General features: G+C 38.6%; 1 protein-coding gene across 5 annotated transcripts in view; it reads right to left on the bottom strand.

Annotated features, from left to right (window-relative positions):
• Positions 1-6954: 6954 nt before the first annotated feature.
• LOC114469208 (tight junction protein ZO-2-like) overlaps positions 6955-21279 on the bottom strand; it is an 80544-nt gene continuing 66219 nt past the window's right edge. The window contains exons 14-23 of one of the 5 annotated variants that reach the window (XM_028456474.1): positions 20924-21108; positions 18580-18675; positions 18409-18488; positions 16098-16308; positions 15909-16009; positions 13352-13570; positions 12357-12464; positions 10207-10656; positions 8837-8922; positions 6955-8136 (exon numbers count right to left, since the gene is read on the bottom strand). In XM_028456474.1, coding sequence (XP_028312275.1) covers positions 7986-8136; positions 8837-8922; positions 10207-10656; positions 12357-12464; positions 13352-13570; positions 15909-16009; positions 16098-16308; positions 18409-18488; positions 18580-18675; positions 20924-21108 — 1687 coding nt within the window. In that variant the 3' untranslated portion in view covers positions 6955-7985. The other 4 variants (XM_028456475.1, XR_003674739.1, XM_028456476.1 and 1 more) reach the window with 4 other exon arrangements.

The raw sequence follows: 21279 nt of genomic DNA, 5'->3' as shown, positions 1-21279 counted from the left end.
TACTATAACTGTAGGGCAGGGTTTTTCAACCTTGGGGTCCGGAATTCAAATGGGGTCTCCAGCACTTTTTAAACGTTTCTTTTGAGGCTCCTTTTTTAAATAAACATATAAATGTACTATTTACATTTTGGGTGCTTTATTTATTTATTTTCTATATATATTTGTATTCATGTCTATTTGCAGTTATTACCTTGTTCATTGTGTTTCTGCTCAGTAGAATAGTTCACACAGTGTATTTGAAGGAATCCCTTATAAAAATAAAATATTGACTTTTTGAAAATGATTATTTATGAATACATTTAAAATCAAGCACACTGAGGAGCAGTGTGGTTTGGTTTATAATAGAATACAGTATCTGCTTTTGTGTTCCTTAATTGTCCATATTTAGGGTCCCCAAAAGGTATCCTGACTATGGCCCCAAGATGTCTGTAGGGCCGGCCCTATATAAGACTTTTCACACTCAAAAATCCCGTGCTTGTCCAGATCTTATGCGTGAGGTCAAATGTCAAGAGGTGTAAACTGTAAAAAATAACATTTCAATTTAAAATAAACATAAATTCCCAGTGTCAATGCTGTTTTGGTGCCGTGCATATGATGTGATGCATTACGTTTAATCTGATCGGTCGGCTATGATGTGATGCATTACGTTTAATCTGATCGGTCGGCTATGATGTGATGCATTACGTTTAACCTGATCGGTCGGCTATGATGTGATGCATTACGTTTAATCTGATCGGTCGGCTATGATGTGATGCATTACGTTTAATCTGATCGGTCGGCTATGATGTGATGCATTACGTTTAATCTGATCGGTCGGCTATGATGTGATGCATTACGTTTAATCTGATCGGTCGGCTATGATGTGATGCATTACGTTTAATCTGATCGGTCGGCTATGATGTGATGCATTACGTTTAATCTGATCGGTCGGCTATGATGTGATGCATTACGTTTAATCTGATCGGTCGGCTATGATGTGATGCATTACGTTTAATCTGATCGGTCGGCTATGATGTGATGCATTACGTTTAATCTGATTGGTCGGCTATGATGTGATGCATTACGTTTAACCTGATTGGTCGGCTATGATGTGATGCATGACGTTTAATCTGATTGGTCGGCTATGATGTGATGCATTACGTTTAATCTGATCGGTCGGCTATGATGTGATGCATTACGTTTAATCTGATCGGTCGACTATGATGTGATGCATTACGTTTAACCTGATCGGTCGGCTATGATGTGATGCATTACGTTTAATCTGATCGGTCGGCTATGATGTGATGCATTACGTTTAATCTGATTGGTCGGCTATGATGTGATGCATTACGTTTAATCTGATCGGTCGGCTATGATGTGATGCATTACGTTTAATCTGATCGGTCGACTATGATGTGATGCATGACATTTAATCTGATTGGTCGGCTATGATGTGATGCATGACGTTTAATCTGATTGGTTGGCTATGATGTGATGCATTACGTTTAATCTGATTGGTCGGCTATGATGTGATGCATTACGTTTAATCCGATTGGTCGGCTATGATGTGATGCATGACGTTTAATCTGATTGGTCGACTATGATGTGATGCATTACGTTTAATCTGATTGGTCGGCTATGATGTGATGCATTATGTTTAATCTGATTGGTCGGCTATGATGTGATGCATTATGTTTAATCTGATTGGTCGGCTATGATGTGATGCATTACGTTTAATCTGATTGGTCGGCTATGATGTGATGCATTACGTTTAATCTGATTGGTCGGCTATGATGTGATGCATTACGTTTAATCTGATTGGTCGGCTATGATGTGATGCATTTGATTGTTGTCTGGTCATTTCATCTCTTTGTAGTTTCATAATATCTGTTGATCATATTGAAACATAATAATTTATTCAGTAATGTTTGGGTGTAGAAATGTAACTGATTACTTATTTTAAAAAGTTACTGATTATATACTTAAAAAAGTACCCATAAAACAACTCAATTATAGTAATGTGAAAACTTGTAATCCATTACTGAGTAACTCATTACTAAGTAACTAAATGCGTTTGAGCGTTTGTCAGTAATAACACATTATTGGTGGAGCAGTACAGTTACAGTACACTGACTTCACTGATTGCAACGAATGTAAATATGACGACGAGCAATGGGTTTGGTTACTGTGACCTTTGACTGAAAATTCTCATGTACGCGTAGTTGAAATACCTATTGGGTCTCTGAGAATGCACAGTCAGCAGATTCAGTCCCTTAGGAGGGCAGATTAGTGAGGAGGAGTGGGTTTGTAGCTGGTTCAGGTCACTGTAGGACCCTAACTGCTCCAGTAATGGGTTAAAAACAGAGAACAAATGTTGTGTATATTTTATTCTACAATACATCATCATCAATCATCTCAGTCTCTTTAACCCTTAAATTTTCCCTGAGTTCTGCCTGCAGGGACAACAGGCTGTGGTGTGCTGAGTATTTAGTCACTGACGCACTTTACCTTCACCTTCAGTCAAAATGATTAAATGATCAGCTGTTCTCTGTTTGGACTGAGTCCTGAACTATCCCAGTGTGAAAAGAGCAGTAAATATAAGAGCAAAAAGAGGTATATGTACATGTACATACAGTGAGGAAAATAAGTATTTGAACACCCTGCTATTTTGCAAGTTCTCCCACTTAGAAATCATGGAGGGGTCTGGAATTTTCATGGAAGGTGCATGTCCACTGTATGAGAGATAACCTAAAAAGAAAAATTCAGAAATCACAATCTATGATTTTTTTAACAATGTATTCGTGTGATACAGCTGAAAATAAGTATTTGAACACCTGTCTATCAGCTAGAATTCTGACCCTCAAAGACCTGTTAGTCCGCCTTTAAAAGTCCTCCTCCACTCCACTGTATTATCCTGAATCAGATGCACCTGTGTGAGGTGGTTAGCTGCATAAAGACACCTGTCCACCCCATACAATCAGTAAGACCCAAACAGTCAGCATGGCTAAGAGCAAAGAGCTGTCCAAAGACACCAGAGACAAAATTGTACAACTCCACAAGGCTGGAAAGGGCTACGGAGAAATTGCAAAGCAGCTTGGTGAAAAAAGGTCCACTGTTGGAGCAATCATTAGAAAATGGAAAAAGCTAAACATGACGGACAATCTCAATCGGAGTGGAGCCCCATGCAAGATATCACCTCGTGGGGTCTCAATGATGCTAAGAAAGGTGAGGAATCAGCCCAGGACTACACGGCAGGACATGGTCAATGACCTGAAAAGAGCTGGGACCACTGTTTCCATGGTCACTGTTGGTAATACACTAAGACGTCATGGTTTGAAATCATGCATGGCACGGAAGGTTCCCCTGCTTAAACCAGCACATGTTAAGGCCCGTCTTAAGTTTGCCAATGACCATTTGGATGATCCAGAGGAGTCATGGGAGAAAGTTTTGTGGTCAGATGAGACCAAGATTGACCTTTTTGGTCATAATTCCACTATGCGTGTTTGGAGGAAGAAGAATGATGCGTACCATCCCAAGAACACCATCCCTACTGTGAAGCATGGGGGTGGTAGCATCATGCTTTGGGGGTGTTTTTCTGCTCATGGGACAGGACGACTGTACTGTATTAAGGAGAGGATGACTGCAGCCATGTATTGTGAGATATTGGCCAAAAACCTCCTTCCCTCAGTCAGATCATTGAAGATGAGTCGTGGCTGGATCTTCCAACATGACAATGACCCAAAGCACATAGCCAGGAAAACCAAGGAGTGGCTTCGTAAGAAGCATATCAAGGTTCTGGAGTGGCCTAGCCAGTCTCCAGACCTAAATCCAATTGAAAATCTTTGGAGGGAGCTGAAAGTCTGTGTTACTCAGCGACAGCCCAGAAAGCTGACTGATCTAGAGAAGATCTGTGTGGAGGAGTGGGCCAAAATCCCTCCTGCAGTCTGTGCAAACCTGGTGAAGAACTACAGGAAACGTTTGACCTCTGTAATTGCAAACAAAGGCTACTCTACCAAATATTAACGTTGGTGTTCAAATACTTATTTTCAGCTGTATCACACGAATAAATTGTTAAAAAATCATAGATTGTGATTTCTGGATTTTTCTTTTTAGGTTATCTCTCATACAGTGGACATGCACCTTCCATGAAAATTCCAGACCCCTCCATGATTTCTAAGTGGGAGAACTTGCAAAATAGCAGGGTGTTCAAATACTTATTTTCTTCACTGCATATGTATAGTATTTAATTTAAATGTTCACTTTCACTCTTCACTGTAAATAGTGAAATAGAATTTATAAATGTTAAATTCATCATTCCTTTTGCACGACCGCGATATTTTTAAAATGTTGAAAAAACACTGATAAATTGAAATAATTTCACCAAAATGTATATTTAAATAGATTTGTTATATATTAAAGTCTTAACAATCACAACCTAAACAAAACACTGCAAAGTTAACATTAACTAAGCATAAAAACTGTTCAAGAAAAAAACATTAAATACAGGAAATAAAAAAAGACTTAACGACATTAACAATAGTCACATCAAAAATGTATCAAAAATGCAACATTAACATTAACCACAGTTAAAAAATTGTTTTTTATACATAAAAACGGTTCAAAATAAACCATATAGTAAAAATAAAAATGAATTTAAAAAAAATCTCAAAACTGCAACAATGCAATAATGACCACAGTAAAATAAATAAACCAGATCCAAAAAGTGCAAGTGTAATTTTACATTAAGTTTACCACAACTCTGGTTAATAAGTACAAAGTGTAACAAACCTAAAGCTGAAGAAACCCTAAACATTAACGTTTGTTGACGTGTGTGTGTGTGTGTGTGTGTGTGTGTGTGTCCCTCTGCCATGTCTTCTTCACAACATAATTAGTGCACGCTGCGCATGCGTAGGGAGACTGATAAACTATCTCACGAGTTTTCCACACCGTGGTTATCGACCACGGCAATTACCATGGTAATTAAAACATAAACCGTAACCTCCACCGTTGGAAATTTTACCGTTATACCGCTAACTGTTACATCCCTAGTGGGTACGGTGAAGACCACTATGAAAGTGTTAGAAAATATTCTGATAATAATAATATAACAAACATGTAAATATCAATTACTTGGTATAAAAAATAATGCCATATAAGGGGGCACCAAAAGAACATGTGACCTAGGGCGCCAAAGAGGCTAGAGCTGGTACTGGGTTGAAGTACTTTCTGACTCTGTGTCTGTGAAAAGCGCTATACAAATAAAGTTTACTTATCCAAAGATTTTCTATGGGGTTGAGATCTGGAGACTGGCTAGGCCACTCCAGAACCTTGAAATGCTGCTTAAGAAGCCACTCCTTCGTTGCCCGGGCGATGTGTTTGAGATCATTGTCGTGCTGAAAGACCAGCCACGTTTCATCTTCACTTGCTGATGGAAGGAGGTTTTCACTCAAAATCTCACGATACATGTCCCCATTCATTCTTTCCTTTACACGGATCAGTCGTCCTGGTCCCTTTGCAGAGAAACAGCCCCAAAGCATGATGTTACCACTCCCATGCTCTACAGTAGGCATGATGCAGCTCAGCATTCTCCTACAAACATGACGAGTTCAGTTTTTACCAAAAGGTTGTATTTTGGTTTCATCTGACCATATGACATTCACCCAATCCTCTTTTGAATCATCCAAATGCTCTCTGGCAAACTTCAGATGGGTCTGGACATGTAGTGGCTTAATCCGGGGGACATGTCTGGTCCCTGGTGACGTAGTGTGTTACTGATGGTAGCCTTTGTTACTTTGGTCCCAGCTCTCTGCAGGTCATTCACTAGGTCCCCCCGGTGTGGTCCTGGGATTTTGCTCACCGTTCTTGTGATCATTTTGACCCCACGGGGTGAGATCTTGCGTGGAGCCCCAGATGGAGGGAGATTATCAGTGTCTTGTATGTCTTCCATTTTCTAATAATTGCTCCCACAGTTGATTTCTTCACACCAAGCTGTTTACCTATTGCAGATTCAGTCTTCCCAGCCTGGTGCAGGTCTACTATCAGGTTTCTGGTGTCCTTTGACAGCTCTTTGGTCTTGACCATAGTGGAGTTTGGAGTGTGACTGTTTGAGGTTGTGGACAGGTGTGTTTTATACTGATAACCAGTTCAAACAGGTTCCATTAATACAGGTAACGAGTGGAGGACAGAGGAGCCTCTTAAAGGAGAAGTTACAGGTCTGTGAGAGACACAAATCTGGCTTGTTTGTAGATGACCAGATACTTATTTTACTGAGGGATTTACCAATTATTCATTAAAAATCCTACAATGGCATTTTATGGATTTTTTTTCTTCTCATTTTGTCTCTCATAGATGAGGTTTACCTATGATGAAAATTACAGGCCTCTCATCTTTTTAAGTGGGAGAACTTGCACAAATGGTGGCTGACTAGATACTTTTTTGACCCACTGTATATATATATAAATATTTTTTTCCCCACCAGATCTTTTCAACAACTCCAGACCTAACCATAATATAACAATTTTCATTATATTTGTATACATTTCAACGACAAAAATACAAATTATGCATTTTTTCCTCCAAAAATAAGGTGCATTTTGTATGTTGAAGGTAGAGGTTTAGATTTATTAGGTATTTTTGGGAAAACCACTGTTATATGTCAGGATAACAGTATATCCAAAATATGTGGTTATAATGTGAGTCAATGGGACCAAATGGGCTCTGAACTCAAAGAGTGTCAGTACATTTTAGATCTCCTGTTCTATACATGTTGCACTGAAAGTGATCATTGAAATATGAACTTGACAATAAAAGAAAACTCCTGGCCAAGATTCATACAATTATTCCTTAAACTGAATGAAATATTGACAATTTAAAACACTGAATAAGCAGAAGGAACACATTTGGTCCCCAAAGGTGGGCCGAGGTTTGCTATTTTTGTGCTATTAACGACAGTCTCTCAGACTTTGTTTGCAGAGCAGTTTATTGTTGAACAGTGTTGTTTTTATAAAAGTGCAACAAGTGTCCATGGCTTCATGTTAAAGTCGTGGCAGATGGCACATGATGTCTCACTTTACCTCAGCATGCAGCAAATAACGCAGAGGACCAGTGCAAACGACTCTTTAATTCCCCCTAGAAAACAGATTGTGCATTGACTGCCCATTCCATAGAAAACAAGGAATGATGTCATTGAAGTTTGTGGTTTAATATTCCAACATTTGCAATCATTTCACACATTTGTATTCCCTCCCTCTGAACACTTGTGTATATTGGCATTAACCTGCATTGTGTGCACTGTACTCCACGTGTAGTTGCTGTACTCAGAACAGACTCAGTGAGGGAATAGTTTTAAGGTTTTGGTGTCAGTGGTTCCCTGGTTTCCCTTTAAAGCCTGACAGCAGCAGAGGTTTGTGGCCCACACAGCGGCCGCGAGGCCAAGGAAAGACGAGCCAAACCTCACGGGACTAAGAAAGGAAAAGGCACTTCAAAAATATTATTGTAACTCCAGTGGTAATATAGGTAGAATATATGTACTTATATATATCTGTGTGTGTGTGTGTGTGTGTGTGTGTGTGGATAGATAGATAGATAGATAGATAGATAGATAGATAGATAGATAGATAGTGCATAATATATACTGGCTATAGAGCTATATGTATATAAATAGATAGGGGGTTGGTTATACCTATGATACGGGGGTGGAACTGTGACAAAGCGGGGGCTCAGTTAAGATTTTGTGAGCAAAATACTTGTGGCAAAGGTTTAATTTGCTGTGCAAAAACTGAAAAAGTTGCATAGGCAATAAAACAAGTGACTTGTGATCACTCTGTGATATGTAAAAAAAAAACAGAAACATTTAAATAGAAGGTGAAGACGGCGTCAAAGTCTCTGACAGTAGAAGTAGTTTTTAAGGTGTCACTTGAAGGTCAGCAGCAGACTGGATGGAATGGTCAGTGTTTCATGTGCAGCACACACACATCACCAGTTTGTCAACGTTTTTAGATTAGCTGCTAAAGTTCAGTGTCGTTGTACTGGTGGGAAGTGGCTGAGAAATATCCTTTGGTTTCCTCCCTCTGTGTCTCCTCTTCACTGAGGTAGAAAGGATGTCCCTTTGTGGGCGGGGGAGGGGGAGGGGGAGGGGCTTCTGGACCCGAGCTGGAGCTAAAGAGACAACAACCACAAGTCAGTGATCAGCTTTTCAAAGACTGAAAAGTGACCAAAATGGGCAAAAAGCAGTCAAGAAATGGGATTTTAAAAACCACAAATTAATTAAAAGTTTCAAATTAGAGTGGACAAAAATGGACATAACATGGAAATGGTTGATAGTGCTGATGATGTGTTGAAAGTAGAAAAAATGTGCAGAAAATGCATTAATTGATGTAGAACTGTCAGAAATGGGAGTAATGTAGCAAAAATGGATTAAAAGAAGCAAAAATATGGCAAGTTTGGTGTAGATGCAGAAAAAACAAAAAACAAAAATTGGCTAAAATTGTTCAAAGAATATTTTTAGTTTCTTGAAGGCATCTGGCGACCCCTCAGTGTCTCACAACCCCAAGGTTGAGAACTCCTGCAGTAGAGGACAGTACAAACCCAACTCCAGTACAAAGACACCAGTGTGTGTCTAATCAGTGATGAGTCCTGCATGGAAGTAGCTGTGGCAGTAGGGTGTCAGTAGGGTGTCAGTAGGTTGTCAGTAGGGTGTCACTAGGATGTCAGTAGGTTGTCAGTAGGTTGTCAGTAGGGTGTCAGTAGGGTGTCAGTAGGGTGTCAGTAGGGTATCAGTAGGGTATCAGTAGGGTATCAGTAGGGTGTCAGTAGGGTATCAGTAGGATGTCAGTAGGGTGTCAGTAGGGTCTCCTACCCAATGGGCTGGGGGCGGCTGTGGTCCAGCTTGGCGGTCTTCAGAGGAACAGCGTATATATCAGAATTCTTCTGAACAACTTCCACCTGACAATAAGCAACAGAAAACACTGGGTCACAACAAGTCACTTTATAGCATGTCTATGACCTTTTGACCAATAAAGATAAATATCAAATATTAGCAATAAACAGAAAATTTGGCCACAGAAATCTTTCTACCGAAAATGGACTTTTGGCCAAAAACCAAAAATGACCCATTTCTCACTGAAACATTATTATTATTATTATTATTATTATTATTACTAGCTCAGTCAGTTATAGGTTATTTAATTTTATATTGTGCACTGTTGGAATGTTAGTGCTAAATAAAAATTTTCAAATTTTAAACTGATTGATGCTTTGAAGCATCAATATTAATCTATCAATTGCAATGTTTTAATGTTAGTGATGCTAGTACACATTTATACGAGGGATGAACCAAAATGAACATTTTTGGCTGAAAACCGAAAATTAAAAAACCAAGGCCGAAAACTGAAAATGCACTTTTGGGCTCAATTTTTGGTGGCCGGAATTTCGGTACATCAGGACTGAATCATAACATAATCTAACCGCTAGAGCGGACATGGGCTCGTCTGTGAACTTACCAATTAACGGAAAGAGATTCATCACCTTTATAATAAGTGCTGACTAGGCACTGGGAGTGAGGCCCAAGGCCAACACAGGATGACTTGATAATAATGTTTTTCTGCAGTCAGTGTCTTCTCCTCGTCCTTCTCTCTCTGCTCTGTTTCAGGTGTCGTGAAGCTGATGATGTCACTTCCTGTTAAAATGGAGTTGTTTCTTCCCACTGTCGCTAAATGCTTGTTCATGTGGATCTTGTTGGATATTTTCTTTCTTATTATGAATTTTATATTTTGATAAGCGCATTGAGATGACTTTGTTGTAATTTGTGCAACAGAAAATAAAGTTGAATTGAATACAAATAAATGTAATGGTATTAATAATTTGCATAATTTATTTTCATATTTTGGTTTTTGGCCATGGATCTCTCGTTTTCGGTTTGTGAGTTATCTCATTTTAAGTTTTGGAGTTCTCTTATTTTCAGTTTCGGTTTTGGTCAAGAGTTCATTTTGGTGGATTCCTAATAAAATACTTCATTTATGAAGGAACACGTGAAGCAGATTGAGTTGAATGATAATCTGCTTGTCATGAATGTGTGAGTGGTTTTTAAAATGCCTGAACACATTGTCTGGTGTGTGTGAAACACATCTATATCAAAGTGAACCACAGCACCAACACAAACACTGTGGAGACTTTCTGATAGTTTGTATTCTAACTGCACAGACCAATGGGAGCAGTGGGCACGCCCACCCTGGCACTCTGCGCCTCCTGCAGCTGCAGCACTCTCTGGGCTCTGGAGAGGTTGTCCATCTTCTCAAAGGCTTTGATCCTCCTGAGGAAGGACGTCAGACACGGATCATCATCCAGGAGTTCCTGGGCCTCTCTCGGCTGCCTCGTGGTTGCCAAAGAGACGGTGGGCGGAGCCAAAGACGACGGAACATCTAGAGAACTCCCACCAGTGGAGGGCAGACTGTTCATAGCAGTGAGCTGGTTGCGGGGGGATGGGGGTGGCACACTCAAGTGTGAGATAGGTGGGGGAGGGGGGTCATTATTGCTGCTGGTTGGGCTGCTGCTGGAGGGGGAGTCATAGCTCTGACTAGAGCTGGGGGGGGGGTGGTGGAGCTGTCGATGATGATGATGAGGATGTGAGATTGTGGAGCTTGATAGAAGAAGAGGGTCGTTTCTCATCGACAGTTTCACCTGGATGAGAGGAGGAGGGGCTTTACAGACAAACTGATCTGACTCTTTGTCTGTGTTTGAAATCACATACTAACGTACTACTCATTAGATTAAGTTTGACGTCTAAATGAGTATGTCGTGCGTTCACATTAGATAGTATGAAACGAGTATTCAAGAAATACCTGGATGTAGATGAAATGGGAGAAGAATGTGAAATGGTCCTGGGAACGGCTTCAAGCTAGATTTTCAAAATAAATCTAGATCAAAGTAATTTCATCCAGATTGTCTCTTGCCTGGAGACAGTAGGTGTTTTAGATGACCAATCAGAAAGGAGGGGCATTCCAGGAGTCATCTACTGTGGCCCGCCCCTAAATGTCAAAAGTCAGTTTTTCGTCCGTGCGTAAATTTTCACTGAGCGAGCAGAGAGCACACAAACTTATATCAGCCACGTGTGCCAGGTATTTGTGCCTGCGAGTAGTTTTAATTTGCGCACGAGTGTGTAAAGCTGCACGTTTGACTTTTGACACAAATGTGACGCCATAGGTCACTTTCTCACTTCAAATGTTTTCAGAACTTTCAAAGGTGGAGAACCAACAGAGATATTTAGCTTCAGGTTTTTGTCCTTGTAGGTTCCAAATGCATCTTGGGAAACTTGGGAGTATACTTCAGTGGGAACGCTCATCATCCTAACCATACTAACATACTTACAGTATATAGTCGACAGTAGGGGTGTGCGATCTGATGATATTAGATCATGAAGGATTAAAAGAGATCATAGAACTGACTGTAGTGCACATTTTATCCCTCGCGGTGCCTTGTCTGTACCATATGACTGTGGCTCATACACAGCACATACAAAGGTGCCAAATCACACCATTTACTAGTCAGGCTCATGTCAGCACTATAAACACACCGAATAATTAATTAGAGCTCAATCAGAGAAGTATGCTCCGCATAAATAAATAAATAAATAAATAGCGTTTATATCGCCTATTGCCATTTTGAGGAAAAAATATATAGATATGATTATTGGTCTATATCACTCAGGCCTAGTGTAACTAAAGCAGTCACGTTTTATCTTGTAAAGGATATGATTGTCCAAACTGTGTGAAATGACACTGCTTAAAGTAGTATTTTAGTGTTACCTCGAAAACAAAATCACTAGACTGAGCAACTGTTCTGATGATGACTAAGATGATCTGTTATATGGGAAAATAAAAGGCAGCAAGACAATTACCACATCTTGTTATTTTCTGGTCAACTTACGTAGCAATACCAAATGTAACAGCTACAATAAAATTAACTTGACTACAAATGAAGATCAACAGAAAGATAAACTGTGAATCAGTTTACCTTCAAATATTTTTGAACATGGACGGATAAGTATTTATTTACAGTTCTTTAAAGTAGTTCTTTTAATTACAGATAGTTTATATAAACCTAAATAAAGGGGTAGTGCATTCAGATTGCTCAACATTGCACAAACAATACTGCATTTGCAGAAACAAATAATAAATACAGTATATGTACAGATTGCCAGATATGGCAATAGATATTACGGCTGAGAGGCCAGGAGGCACCAGTCGTAACAATATACTCATTGAGTGTGTAGTAAGTAGTACATTATTATGCGATTTCAAACACAGCCTTTGTCTTCTGTGAAAAATGTGACCCCCCAGCAGAGGTGGGCGGGGTCTAGCTCCCCTACAGGTGTGACTCACCTTACTGTCTGCAGAGTAAACAGGTGAAGGACTCGACCTCTTTAGAGGGTCATGGCTGCTGATTTTTACCGAGCGACTTCTGATATCTGGACTGTACCTACGTAGGATCTACGCACACGCACACACACAGGTTCAGTCACATTGTGTGTGTGTCAGGGTTGATGTAATTTATCCGTTACAGCTATGTTTTCAATTACCCATGTTTAATTACAATTGAATTACCATTACAGTGACCAGCATTTTTTCCAATTACAATGAAAATACAATTATTTTGAATCCTCAGAAAAGTCAATTACGTTCTCAATTACTAAAGTTGATTACTGAGCCTGACATAAATATTGTAATAAACGTTAACCTTCCTCTTGTGTTAGCTTTCTGTTAGCATCTCTAATGCTAACAGGTCCTAAATCAGCTGTAAAATACACTAAAAACAAATATCTATCATATAATTTATTTCCTATCTATTGGTTTCCTTGTTAGGCTTCATAATCAATAAAAATATAGGTTTCTGAGCCTTATTTGTGTCAGTGTAACCCTCCATTTCATTTTTTAAATGGTAAAATGTGGAAAAGCTCGATGTGAAACATATTTTAATAATTACTATATATTTGTAGAACTGTACATAGAACTGTAACAGTGTTAAATTATAGATTTTCAATGGCAATTACAATTAAAAAGTCAATTATTTAAACTAATTTACAATTTAATTACGATAACGACAGCAACAGATTTATAAAATTACAATTACAACATGCACAACTATAACATCACATCTCACTCTCACCTTATAACAGTCAACTCTTCCCCACCCCTTCCATTTTCCCACCCTGACTCCCTCTTCCCGGTTCCCTTCCCCCTCACCTAGGTGTAACACTGCCCCCTCCCTTTAATAAAGTGTTTCTTAATAATTGTATTGAATTATCAATTACGTGATTATAATTATAATTGATCCGGACCATGGTGTGCGTGTGTGTGTGTGTGTGTGTAACTCTGACCTCCTCAGCCCTCACAGGTTCTGACGACCTGCTAATGGCAGAAATGTGCATCATCTCAGCGTCGGGCTCGTTATCTGTGTAGGCCCCGCCCTCATCGGCCGTGTCGTCCAGGTCAGAGGTCAGCCTGCTGTCCATGCTCAGGTAGTCCGTGGACATGCTGGATAGGTAGGACAGACGCTCCACGTCCTGGCAGTCCAGGTCACTCTCTACTCCTTCCAGCTAGAAGAGACACATGATGGATCTTGGGTGCACAGGAAGGAAGGACGGACAGACGGAGCGCACAGAAACAAGAGAAGAAGAAGAAGAAGAAAGACAAACAGAGCCGAGCTGTAGAGCACTACTGGCACCAGGTAGGAAGACACAGAGTGAGCATGCTCAGAGGACTAAGAGCTGGTCCACTAAAGAGACAGGACACATCCAGCTGCTGAACTTTAAAGCTGCTATTTAGCTTGTTTCAGGGTTATTATAATCACATAATTGATAAACAATTAGAATTATGATGTCATTTTAATTGTAATTGTAATTTTAAAATCTGTTGCTGTCGTAATCGTAATTAAATTGTAAATGAGTTTAGATAATTAACTTTGTAATTGTAATTACCATAAAAATTCTACAGAAATTGTCAATTATAATTGAATGCATAACTGGGGAACCATGTTACAGTTCTATGTGTACAGTTCTACACATATGTAGTTAACAATGATTACAATATGTTTCATATTAAGCTTTCCCGCATTTTATTTAAAAAAATATATAAATCTAGGGGTATACTGACACAAATAAGGCTCAGACACCCACACCAAAAATATTGAAAACCTATATTTTTATTGATTAGGAAGCCTAACAAGGTAATCAATAGATAGGAAATAAATTAGATGATAAATATTTGTTTTTAGTGTATTTTACAGCTGATTTAGGACCTGTTAGCATTAGAAATGCTAACAGAAAGCTAACACAAGAGGAAGGTTACGTTTTATGTGGTTATTTATTTCAAGCTCAGTAATTGTGATTAATTGTAATTGAACTTTGTAATTGATTTGTAATTGTAAATTACTTTCTGATGAGTAAAACCTTTTTTTAGTTTGCAAAAATTTACAACCGATGAGGTTTTTATCCAGAATTTTTTACTTATATTATAATATAAGCACCAGGGTTGGGGGTAAAAGACATGTTTAAATTACAATTACATCTTCAATTACGATTACGATGACCAGCAATTTATTCAATTACAATTAAAATTACAATTATTATTTTCCCACTAAAATCAATCACAATTATGTCCTTGATTACTGAAGTTCAATTACAATTAATCACAATTACTGAGCTTGAAATAAATAAGCCCATAAAATGTAGCCTTCCTCTTGTGTTAGCTATCTGTTAGCATATCTCGATATATCGCAATGTATATCGTATTGGGAAATATCGTATCATGACCAGGGCTGAGCGATATATCAAGATTCAAGATATATCAAGTTTTCCATTTTGGTGACATAGAAAATTACAATAACTCATACATCGATATATGTATTTTTTTATAACTTATTTTGTTTCAAAATACCTGTTTTAGGAGTGGCTGCTTTCTCTACTTCTCAGAACAGCAAAAAAAGCCACAAGTGTCACATATTGTGCAGGTGTTTGTTAATAAATGTGTCTGTGTGGCATTTAGCATCAGCAATTTTAACCCTGTATTATGTTTCTGGTCAGACTTTATTTAAATTAAAATGATTGAGATTTAGATCTTATATCAGTTCCTGATCTGTGGTTCACGGCTCAACTAGTCTGGAACATTCTGATGTTCTATCTCTCTATCCTGTTCTGTTGGTCCTTCTGTCCACTAACCACAACCAGTCCACGCAGATGGCTGCCACCTCTGAACCTGGTTCTAACGGAGATTTCTTCCTGTTAAAGGGAGTTGTTTCTTCCCACTGTCGCTAAATGCTTGTTCATGTGGATCTTGTTGGGTTTTTTTCTTTCTTATTATGAATTTTATATTTTTGATAGCGCTATGAGATGACCTTTGTTGTAAATTGCGCGAGATATGAGTTTTTGACCATATCGCCCAGCCCAGGGTTGGGGTCAATTACATTTATAAATTACAATTACGTCTTTAAGTATCCATGTTCAGTTACAATTACGGTGACCAATTACAATTATATCGTGATATAATATATATCGCATTGTTAAGCATGGGGATATATATCTTATTGTTTAGCATCGGGATATATATATATATATATATATATATATATATATTGTATTGTATTGTTTAACATCAGTATATATTGCGATATATATTGTATAGTTTAGTATCATGATATATCATATCCTTAAATTCATAGTATTGTACACCCCTACCAACCGCCTCTTGTATGAAACAGAAATCAACAGGTACTGGTGTGTCCAGTCTCCTCAGTGGTAAAAGCTATAAATGGACCAAAGGAAGAATCTATGTGACAATATCTTCGTTCCAACAGGAAAGGGTCAAACAGCTTAGAGAAAGACTGGTCAGTGGGATAACAGGGGCGTGGTAAGGGGGAATGTGTGTGTGTGTGTTTACCTTTCCATCAGAAACCCACACAGCCTGCATCTGCTGCTCTCCAATGGAGTCTTTGACGCTGCCGTACCAGGCGTCATTGGAGGAATTCAGATCAATCGTGGCTATAAAAGAGAATCATTGATCACCTCCAGCACAGAGCACACTGGCAGACTGAGTGTGTGTGTGTGTGTGTGTGTGTGTGCTCTCTACCAGTGAACAGGTGTGAGCAGGTCTTCCTCAGTTTCACAGCCTGTTCATAGAGTTTACGAGCGCTACGGTTTGAGGTGGGGATGATTCTCTGCCTCATGGCTTTGATTCCATGTTTACTGTCAGGGTTGAAGAAGATGACGATGGGATACCACTGGTTGTAGTTCAACGTGTCCACGGCTTTAGGGGTCACGTCCAGCAGGGCGTGTTTGTCCTTTGGGGGGGTTGGGGGGGTGGAATGAACAGAAGGGTTAAGGTGGTCCAAATATTATTTAAAAATATAGAATATTAGCAGTACGGTGTACAGTTTAGGACGTCCTCAGGTCTCAGATATCAGGAAAACCTCTGTCATTGGTCAGACCAAATGGACTCATGACTCAGCAAAACTTCAGTCAGATGAAACGGAGTCACTTGTCAAATGACACGGTCTCAGGCTTCAAAATAAAAGTCATTAGACTCGACATGGCATTTTTTATTTTGAAGGAACCAGAGGTACACATTGTGACGTCCCCTGGTTGTTTGATGTCTGACTCTAAAACTGATGGTTCACTTTTCCTTTATTTGAACCATGTTGACCTTAGTGAACACACTATAAGAGCTATACAAAAAACAATACAAATACAATTACAGTAATAAACATTTAGCATTATTAATAGCTCATTAATTACAACAGATTGACTTATTTATAAATCTTTCCTAAACGCATTAACAATCTCTAACGTCGGTGAATTTTAACACGCTTTTCCAACCGTATATTAATTAACTATGCATTAGCACCATCTGTTGGACAAAAAGAGCACATACAGGCAATGTGCAAACAGTAAAATATAACAAAAAACTAGCGTAAAACAATAAGGTCAAACACAAACCTTGTTTCCTTATCAACCGGGTGCCATCCGTGCAAACCAGCTTCACCTTTAGTTGTATTTTATTTAACAAAACACGATTTTTCTTTTCTGTCACGACAGGAAAAAGTGCATATCACTACATAATACCCTTCAAATTAAAACCATAAATCTGAATGTGAACATATTTAAACAAAATCAAAGCTGGTGAGGTCATTAACTTACATTAAAAAGTAAATTAAAAAGCCGATCTTTCCTTTTATTTTTAAAAATTTAAGATACATAGTGTTTGATTAATAAATACATAGTTAAATGAAACGTTGATATATCTCAACCTTTGAAAATAAATAGAAAAAACCGTACTCTCGTATCCGAGGCAGCAGATATTGATGACGTCATGTTTATTGACGGTTTCGTCAAACTAAAATGCAATGTTGTGTTTTATGGCCTGAGGCTGTTGAGTCTGACGACTTTTATTTTGAAGCCTGAGGCCGTGTCATCTGATGGAGGTTTTGCTGAGTCATGAGTCTGTTTGGTGAGGCCAGTTTTCTGTTGGTATTGTGTTTTCGTAACACATTTAAAAACATATATTTTAAGTGGATTGAAATCTGATTGGCTGTAGAAACCAAGCACATATTCAGATTAAATAAAACCTCTTTTTTCAATGAAATTAACACTTTTTTTTGCTGCAAAAATGGTGTGTTTTACCTACAGCAGGCACAATTCTGACTGTAACCAATAATTTTAACATTTTTTCAACTTTATGAACCTCTTACACTTTCTTCAATTTTGTTCTACTTTATTTAGATTGTTTGAGATCCTTTAACCTGTGGATATTTTTCATCTTAATTCTTCTTTCTTTAGCTTTTTCACTGTTCTGCAACTTTCTGAGCTTATTTCAACATGTTATAGCATATATCTATGTTTTTCAACCCATTTCAACTGTTTTCATCATATCTTTTTCCAACCCATGAAGAAACGAGGTTGGATGTAAAATTATCTGCGTTCAAATTAGGGGACGGATCTGGATAAGCATAATGCTTTTTTCCGTCGCCCTTTCCGGCATGAAAAAGCTCTGAATGTCAAATGAATTTCTGTGAATGCAACCATGTCGGAAATGAACTGAATAAATAAAAAAATAAATATCTTCTGCATAATTTCATAGAGGGTTCAGCCGTAAATATTAACATCTACAGAAATTGTTTATTCATGTGTATACGTAGGTATGTGCACTTGTACACTGAGTTACCAAATGTATTCTGTGATTTCTTCAAATATTCTTCAGATTTTCACAAATATTCAACAAGGCACTGCAGGGATTTTCATCTGCAGAACTTTATCTAAACAACGGACTTTGAACAATAGAGGGATGAGGGCTGCACCTCAGTTACTGGAATAAACTGTTACTGGAATAACTCTTTTCAAAAAGGACATGTGTGTTTGAATCATGATGGCTGTGCAGACAGTACCTGCTCAATGATTTGTCTGATGGTGTTCAGACGAACTACACCTGACGACTTCTCTGAGCCGGCGTCTTTGGGCTCAGTTTCTATCACAGCAACACAGAACGATGACAAAGATTATTAAGGCTCACGATCATAAATAAATAAATAAATCAACACAAGCCTGCAAAGACTCACTTGCAACAACAAATAAATCAGGCATCTCAGTGGCCAGCCTCTCAGCAGCAGCATCAGCGATGGGTCCAAACAGAACCAGAGGACGTCGGAAACCAGCTGCAATGATGGAGTCACATGGTTTAGCTTCATGAAGCTCATTATAGATTACATTCAAGGCCATTTCTACACAGACATTCTGTGTATGTGATAATTAATGACCTGATTCATCAAGCATGGCTGTCCAATCACAGGGCTTGTTTCAGAATGTCCTTAAGACGCTGACACCAGTGTCAATACATTTACTAAATTACAATAAAGCCTCAATATTAGTTTTCTAATGAAAATTTGAATCAGCTTTTTTAAGTCTAGATTTAGACAGCTAACTTTGAAGTTATTTAAATTCACTAAATCTGTATTTAGTCGACTGAAATTACTTCTTTGAATTTTTAACTGGTAATAACAAACCGTAATTTCCAGGCTATAAGCCGCTACTTTTTTCCCACGCTATGAACCCTGCGGCTTAAACCATGACACGGCTAATTTGTGGATTTTTTTTCCAGTTTTACAAGTTTCATGCCGTCCAAAAATTGATCTCCGTCTCATTAGACCAATGGGATTGTCGTTAAGGTGGACGAATGACACTAATCAATTGTTTGTGCTCCCACCGAATCATTCAGATCAGTCCTTTTGTCATGAACACGCCCTCATCATGGCAAAGACATGGAGAAATGTTGTAAAAGAGAGAGAGAGAGAGAGAGAGAGAGAGAGAGAGAGAGAGAGAGAGAGCGCTGCAGCAGCCTCTACAAAGTAATACAGTAAAAATCAGCCAGTTTGTAATAAAAGGAAACAACAAATAGTATAAAGTGGTTAAATCACTGTGTTAGTTTTGTTCAGGGTTGATCGGTGCTCTGGACTCTAAGGCTGATGGAGAAGCTTACGTAAGGAGGACGGAGAGACAGAGACGGAAATCAGAACAGTCTGGATACCGCAGAAATCAGCCAGTTTGTAATAGAAAGAAACAATAAACAACATAAAGTTGCCAAATCACCACGATGGGTTAGTTTAGAAGTGATCGCGTCCGTATTCTGACTCAGAGTCCGACTCGCTGTGATCGCTCCGCGGTGGTTCACGGTAAGAAGAGCAGATGAAGCGGTGTATGAATCTGGTTCCAGTAAAAAGTGACCATAAAAAGCTGTAAATGTACTAATATGCAGACGTGGAGCAGTGAGGAGGAGACTTTATGTGGAGAAGGAAACTCATCAGTTGAAACTTATCAGAATACACAGAAATCTCATTAAAGCTAACATGAGTATAATATTTTGATTGGCCAAGTCATCTGAAGGGCACCCTCATCAGCCAATAGGGTGTGGCCAAATTTGTTTTTTCGGAAAATTGCTAAATGATTGGAATGCTGCCACTATAGAGGTACGCTTTATAGCCTGGAAAATATTTATTACCGTCCCACACAGTGATTTCTTCTGATCGGCTTATTTAACTTGCTTAACTGAACATGAGCCAATGATTAGTTCAGATTTGCTTCTTAATAGGGATGTAACGATTAATCGTAAGGCAGTTAAAAATAGATTTGTAGGTATCACGGTTGAAATTGATTTTTTGAAAATTGATCGCAGTACTTTTTTTAACCAGCAGAGGGTGCTATCCAGAAGTCATGGCGGCGGGCGAAATCTTTTAATACTATCTTTCTGGCCGCCTTCTACTCTTAAATATGTTAATAAATGATTCATTACCCCTTTATCACCGAAAGAATATCTGTAATATTACTTGAATATCTGTAAAAGTCAGGTTTTTCTATTAGCTCTGTCTGCTAGCATAGCTTCTCTTCTTCACTGCAAGATATCTGCATGCCAACCGACCACTGTGTTACCAGCGCCCTCTGCTGGTCCAAACAAATGTGACGTAAATCAGTGCAATCACGGTTTTTTGTTTTTTTTTAAAGTCCAATTGTTAAGGCACAAAGTATATTTTCAGTTGCACTTTTAAAAGAAAAATAACTATTATGCAGTTTTGCATTGTTTATTATAGAACCAGAATTTAAATTAATAGGCTTCATTTTCATTTGTATTATTCCTTTATTTATTTCATTCAAAATTTATTTTTAGTTAAATTGCATTGTTTTGAATAGTTTATCAAGGGATTCTTTTGACAATGAAAAATAAAAGGAAAATAGTACCGTATTTGTCTTCAGTCCCATTTTGTAAAAAAAATCGTGAGAGAATTGTATCGTGAACCCAGTATCGTGAATCGAATCGTATCGGGAGTTGAGTGAATCGTTACATCCCTACTTCTTAACAATTTAACCATTAGAAGGTCCCATGGTAGATCTAGATAAAGTAGATGGACTCACCTTCTCTGAGCACCACCCTCTCATAAGCTGGAAAGCGTGTGATTAGGGTCTGACTGCTCAGATTCTCTTTGCTCTTCCTCAGGTCTTTCCTTTTCACCGAGCGTTTCCCTCGTAACCTCCAGAAATCAGCGCGGTCTCCTGCCGCCAGTCGGTGGGAGTTCTGGACACTGGCCATCTGCTCAGCTCTGGGAGAGAAGATCAGAAGTTATAAAGTTTGATTTATGACTAGTCTGAGCAGATCTCTGAAATGTCTCTGTGTGACTGAGCATGAACTCAAAAAGGAACTCGTTCTGGTCCAAACATGTCATTTAAAGGTAGGAATGTGCGATATTTCATCATTTATGATTTATTGTCAA

This window comes from Gouania willdenowi, chromosome 9 (genome assembly GCF_900634775.1).
Source record: "Gouania willdenowi chromosome 9, fGouWil2.1, whole genome shotgun sequence".
NCBI classification, from domain to species: Eukaryota; Metazoa; Chordata; class Actinopteri; order Blenniiformes; family Gobiesocidae; genus Gouania; species Gouania willdenowi.
The sequence above is the reverse complement of the archived record's forward strand: the minus strand, read 5'-3'. Positions and strand labels throughout refer to the sequence as shown.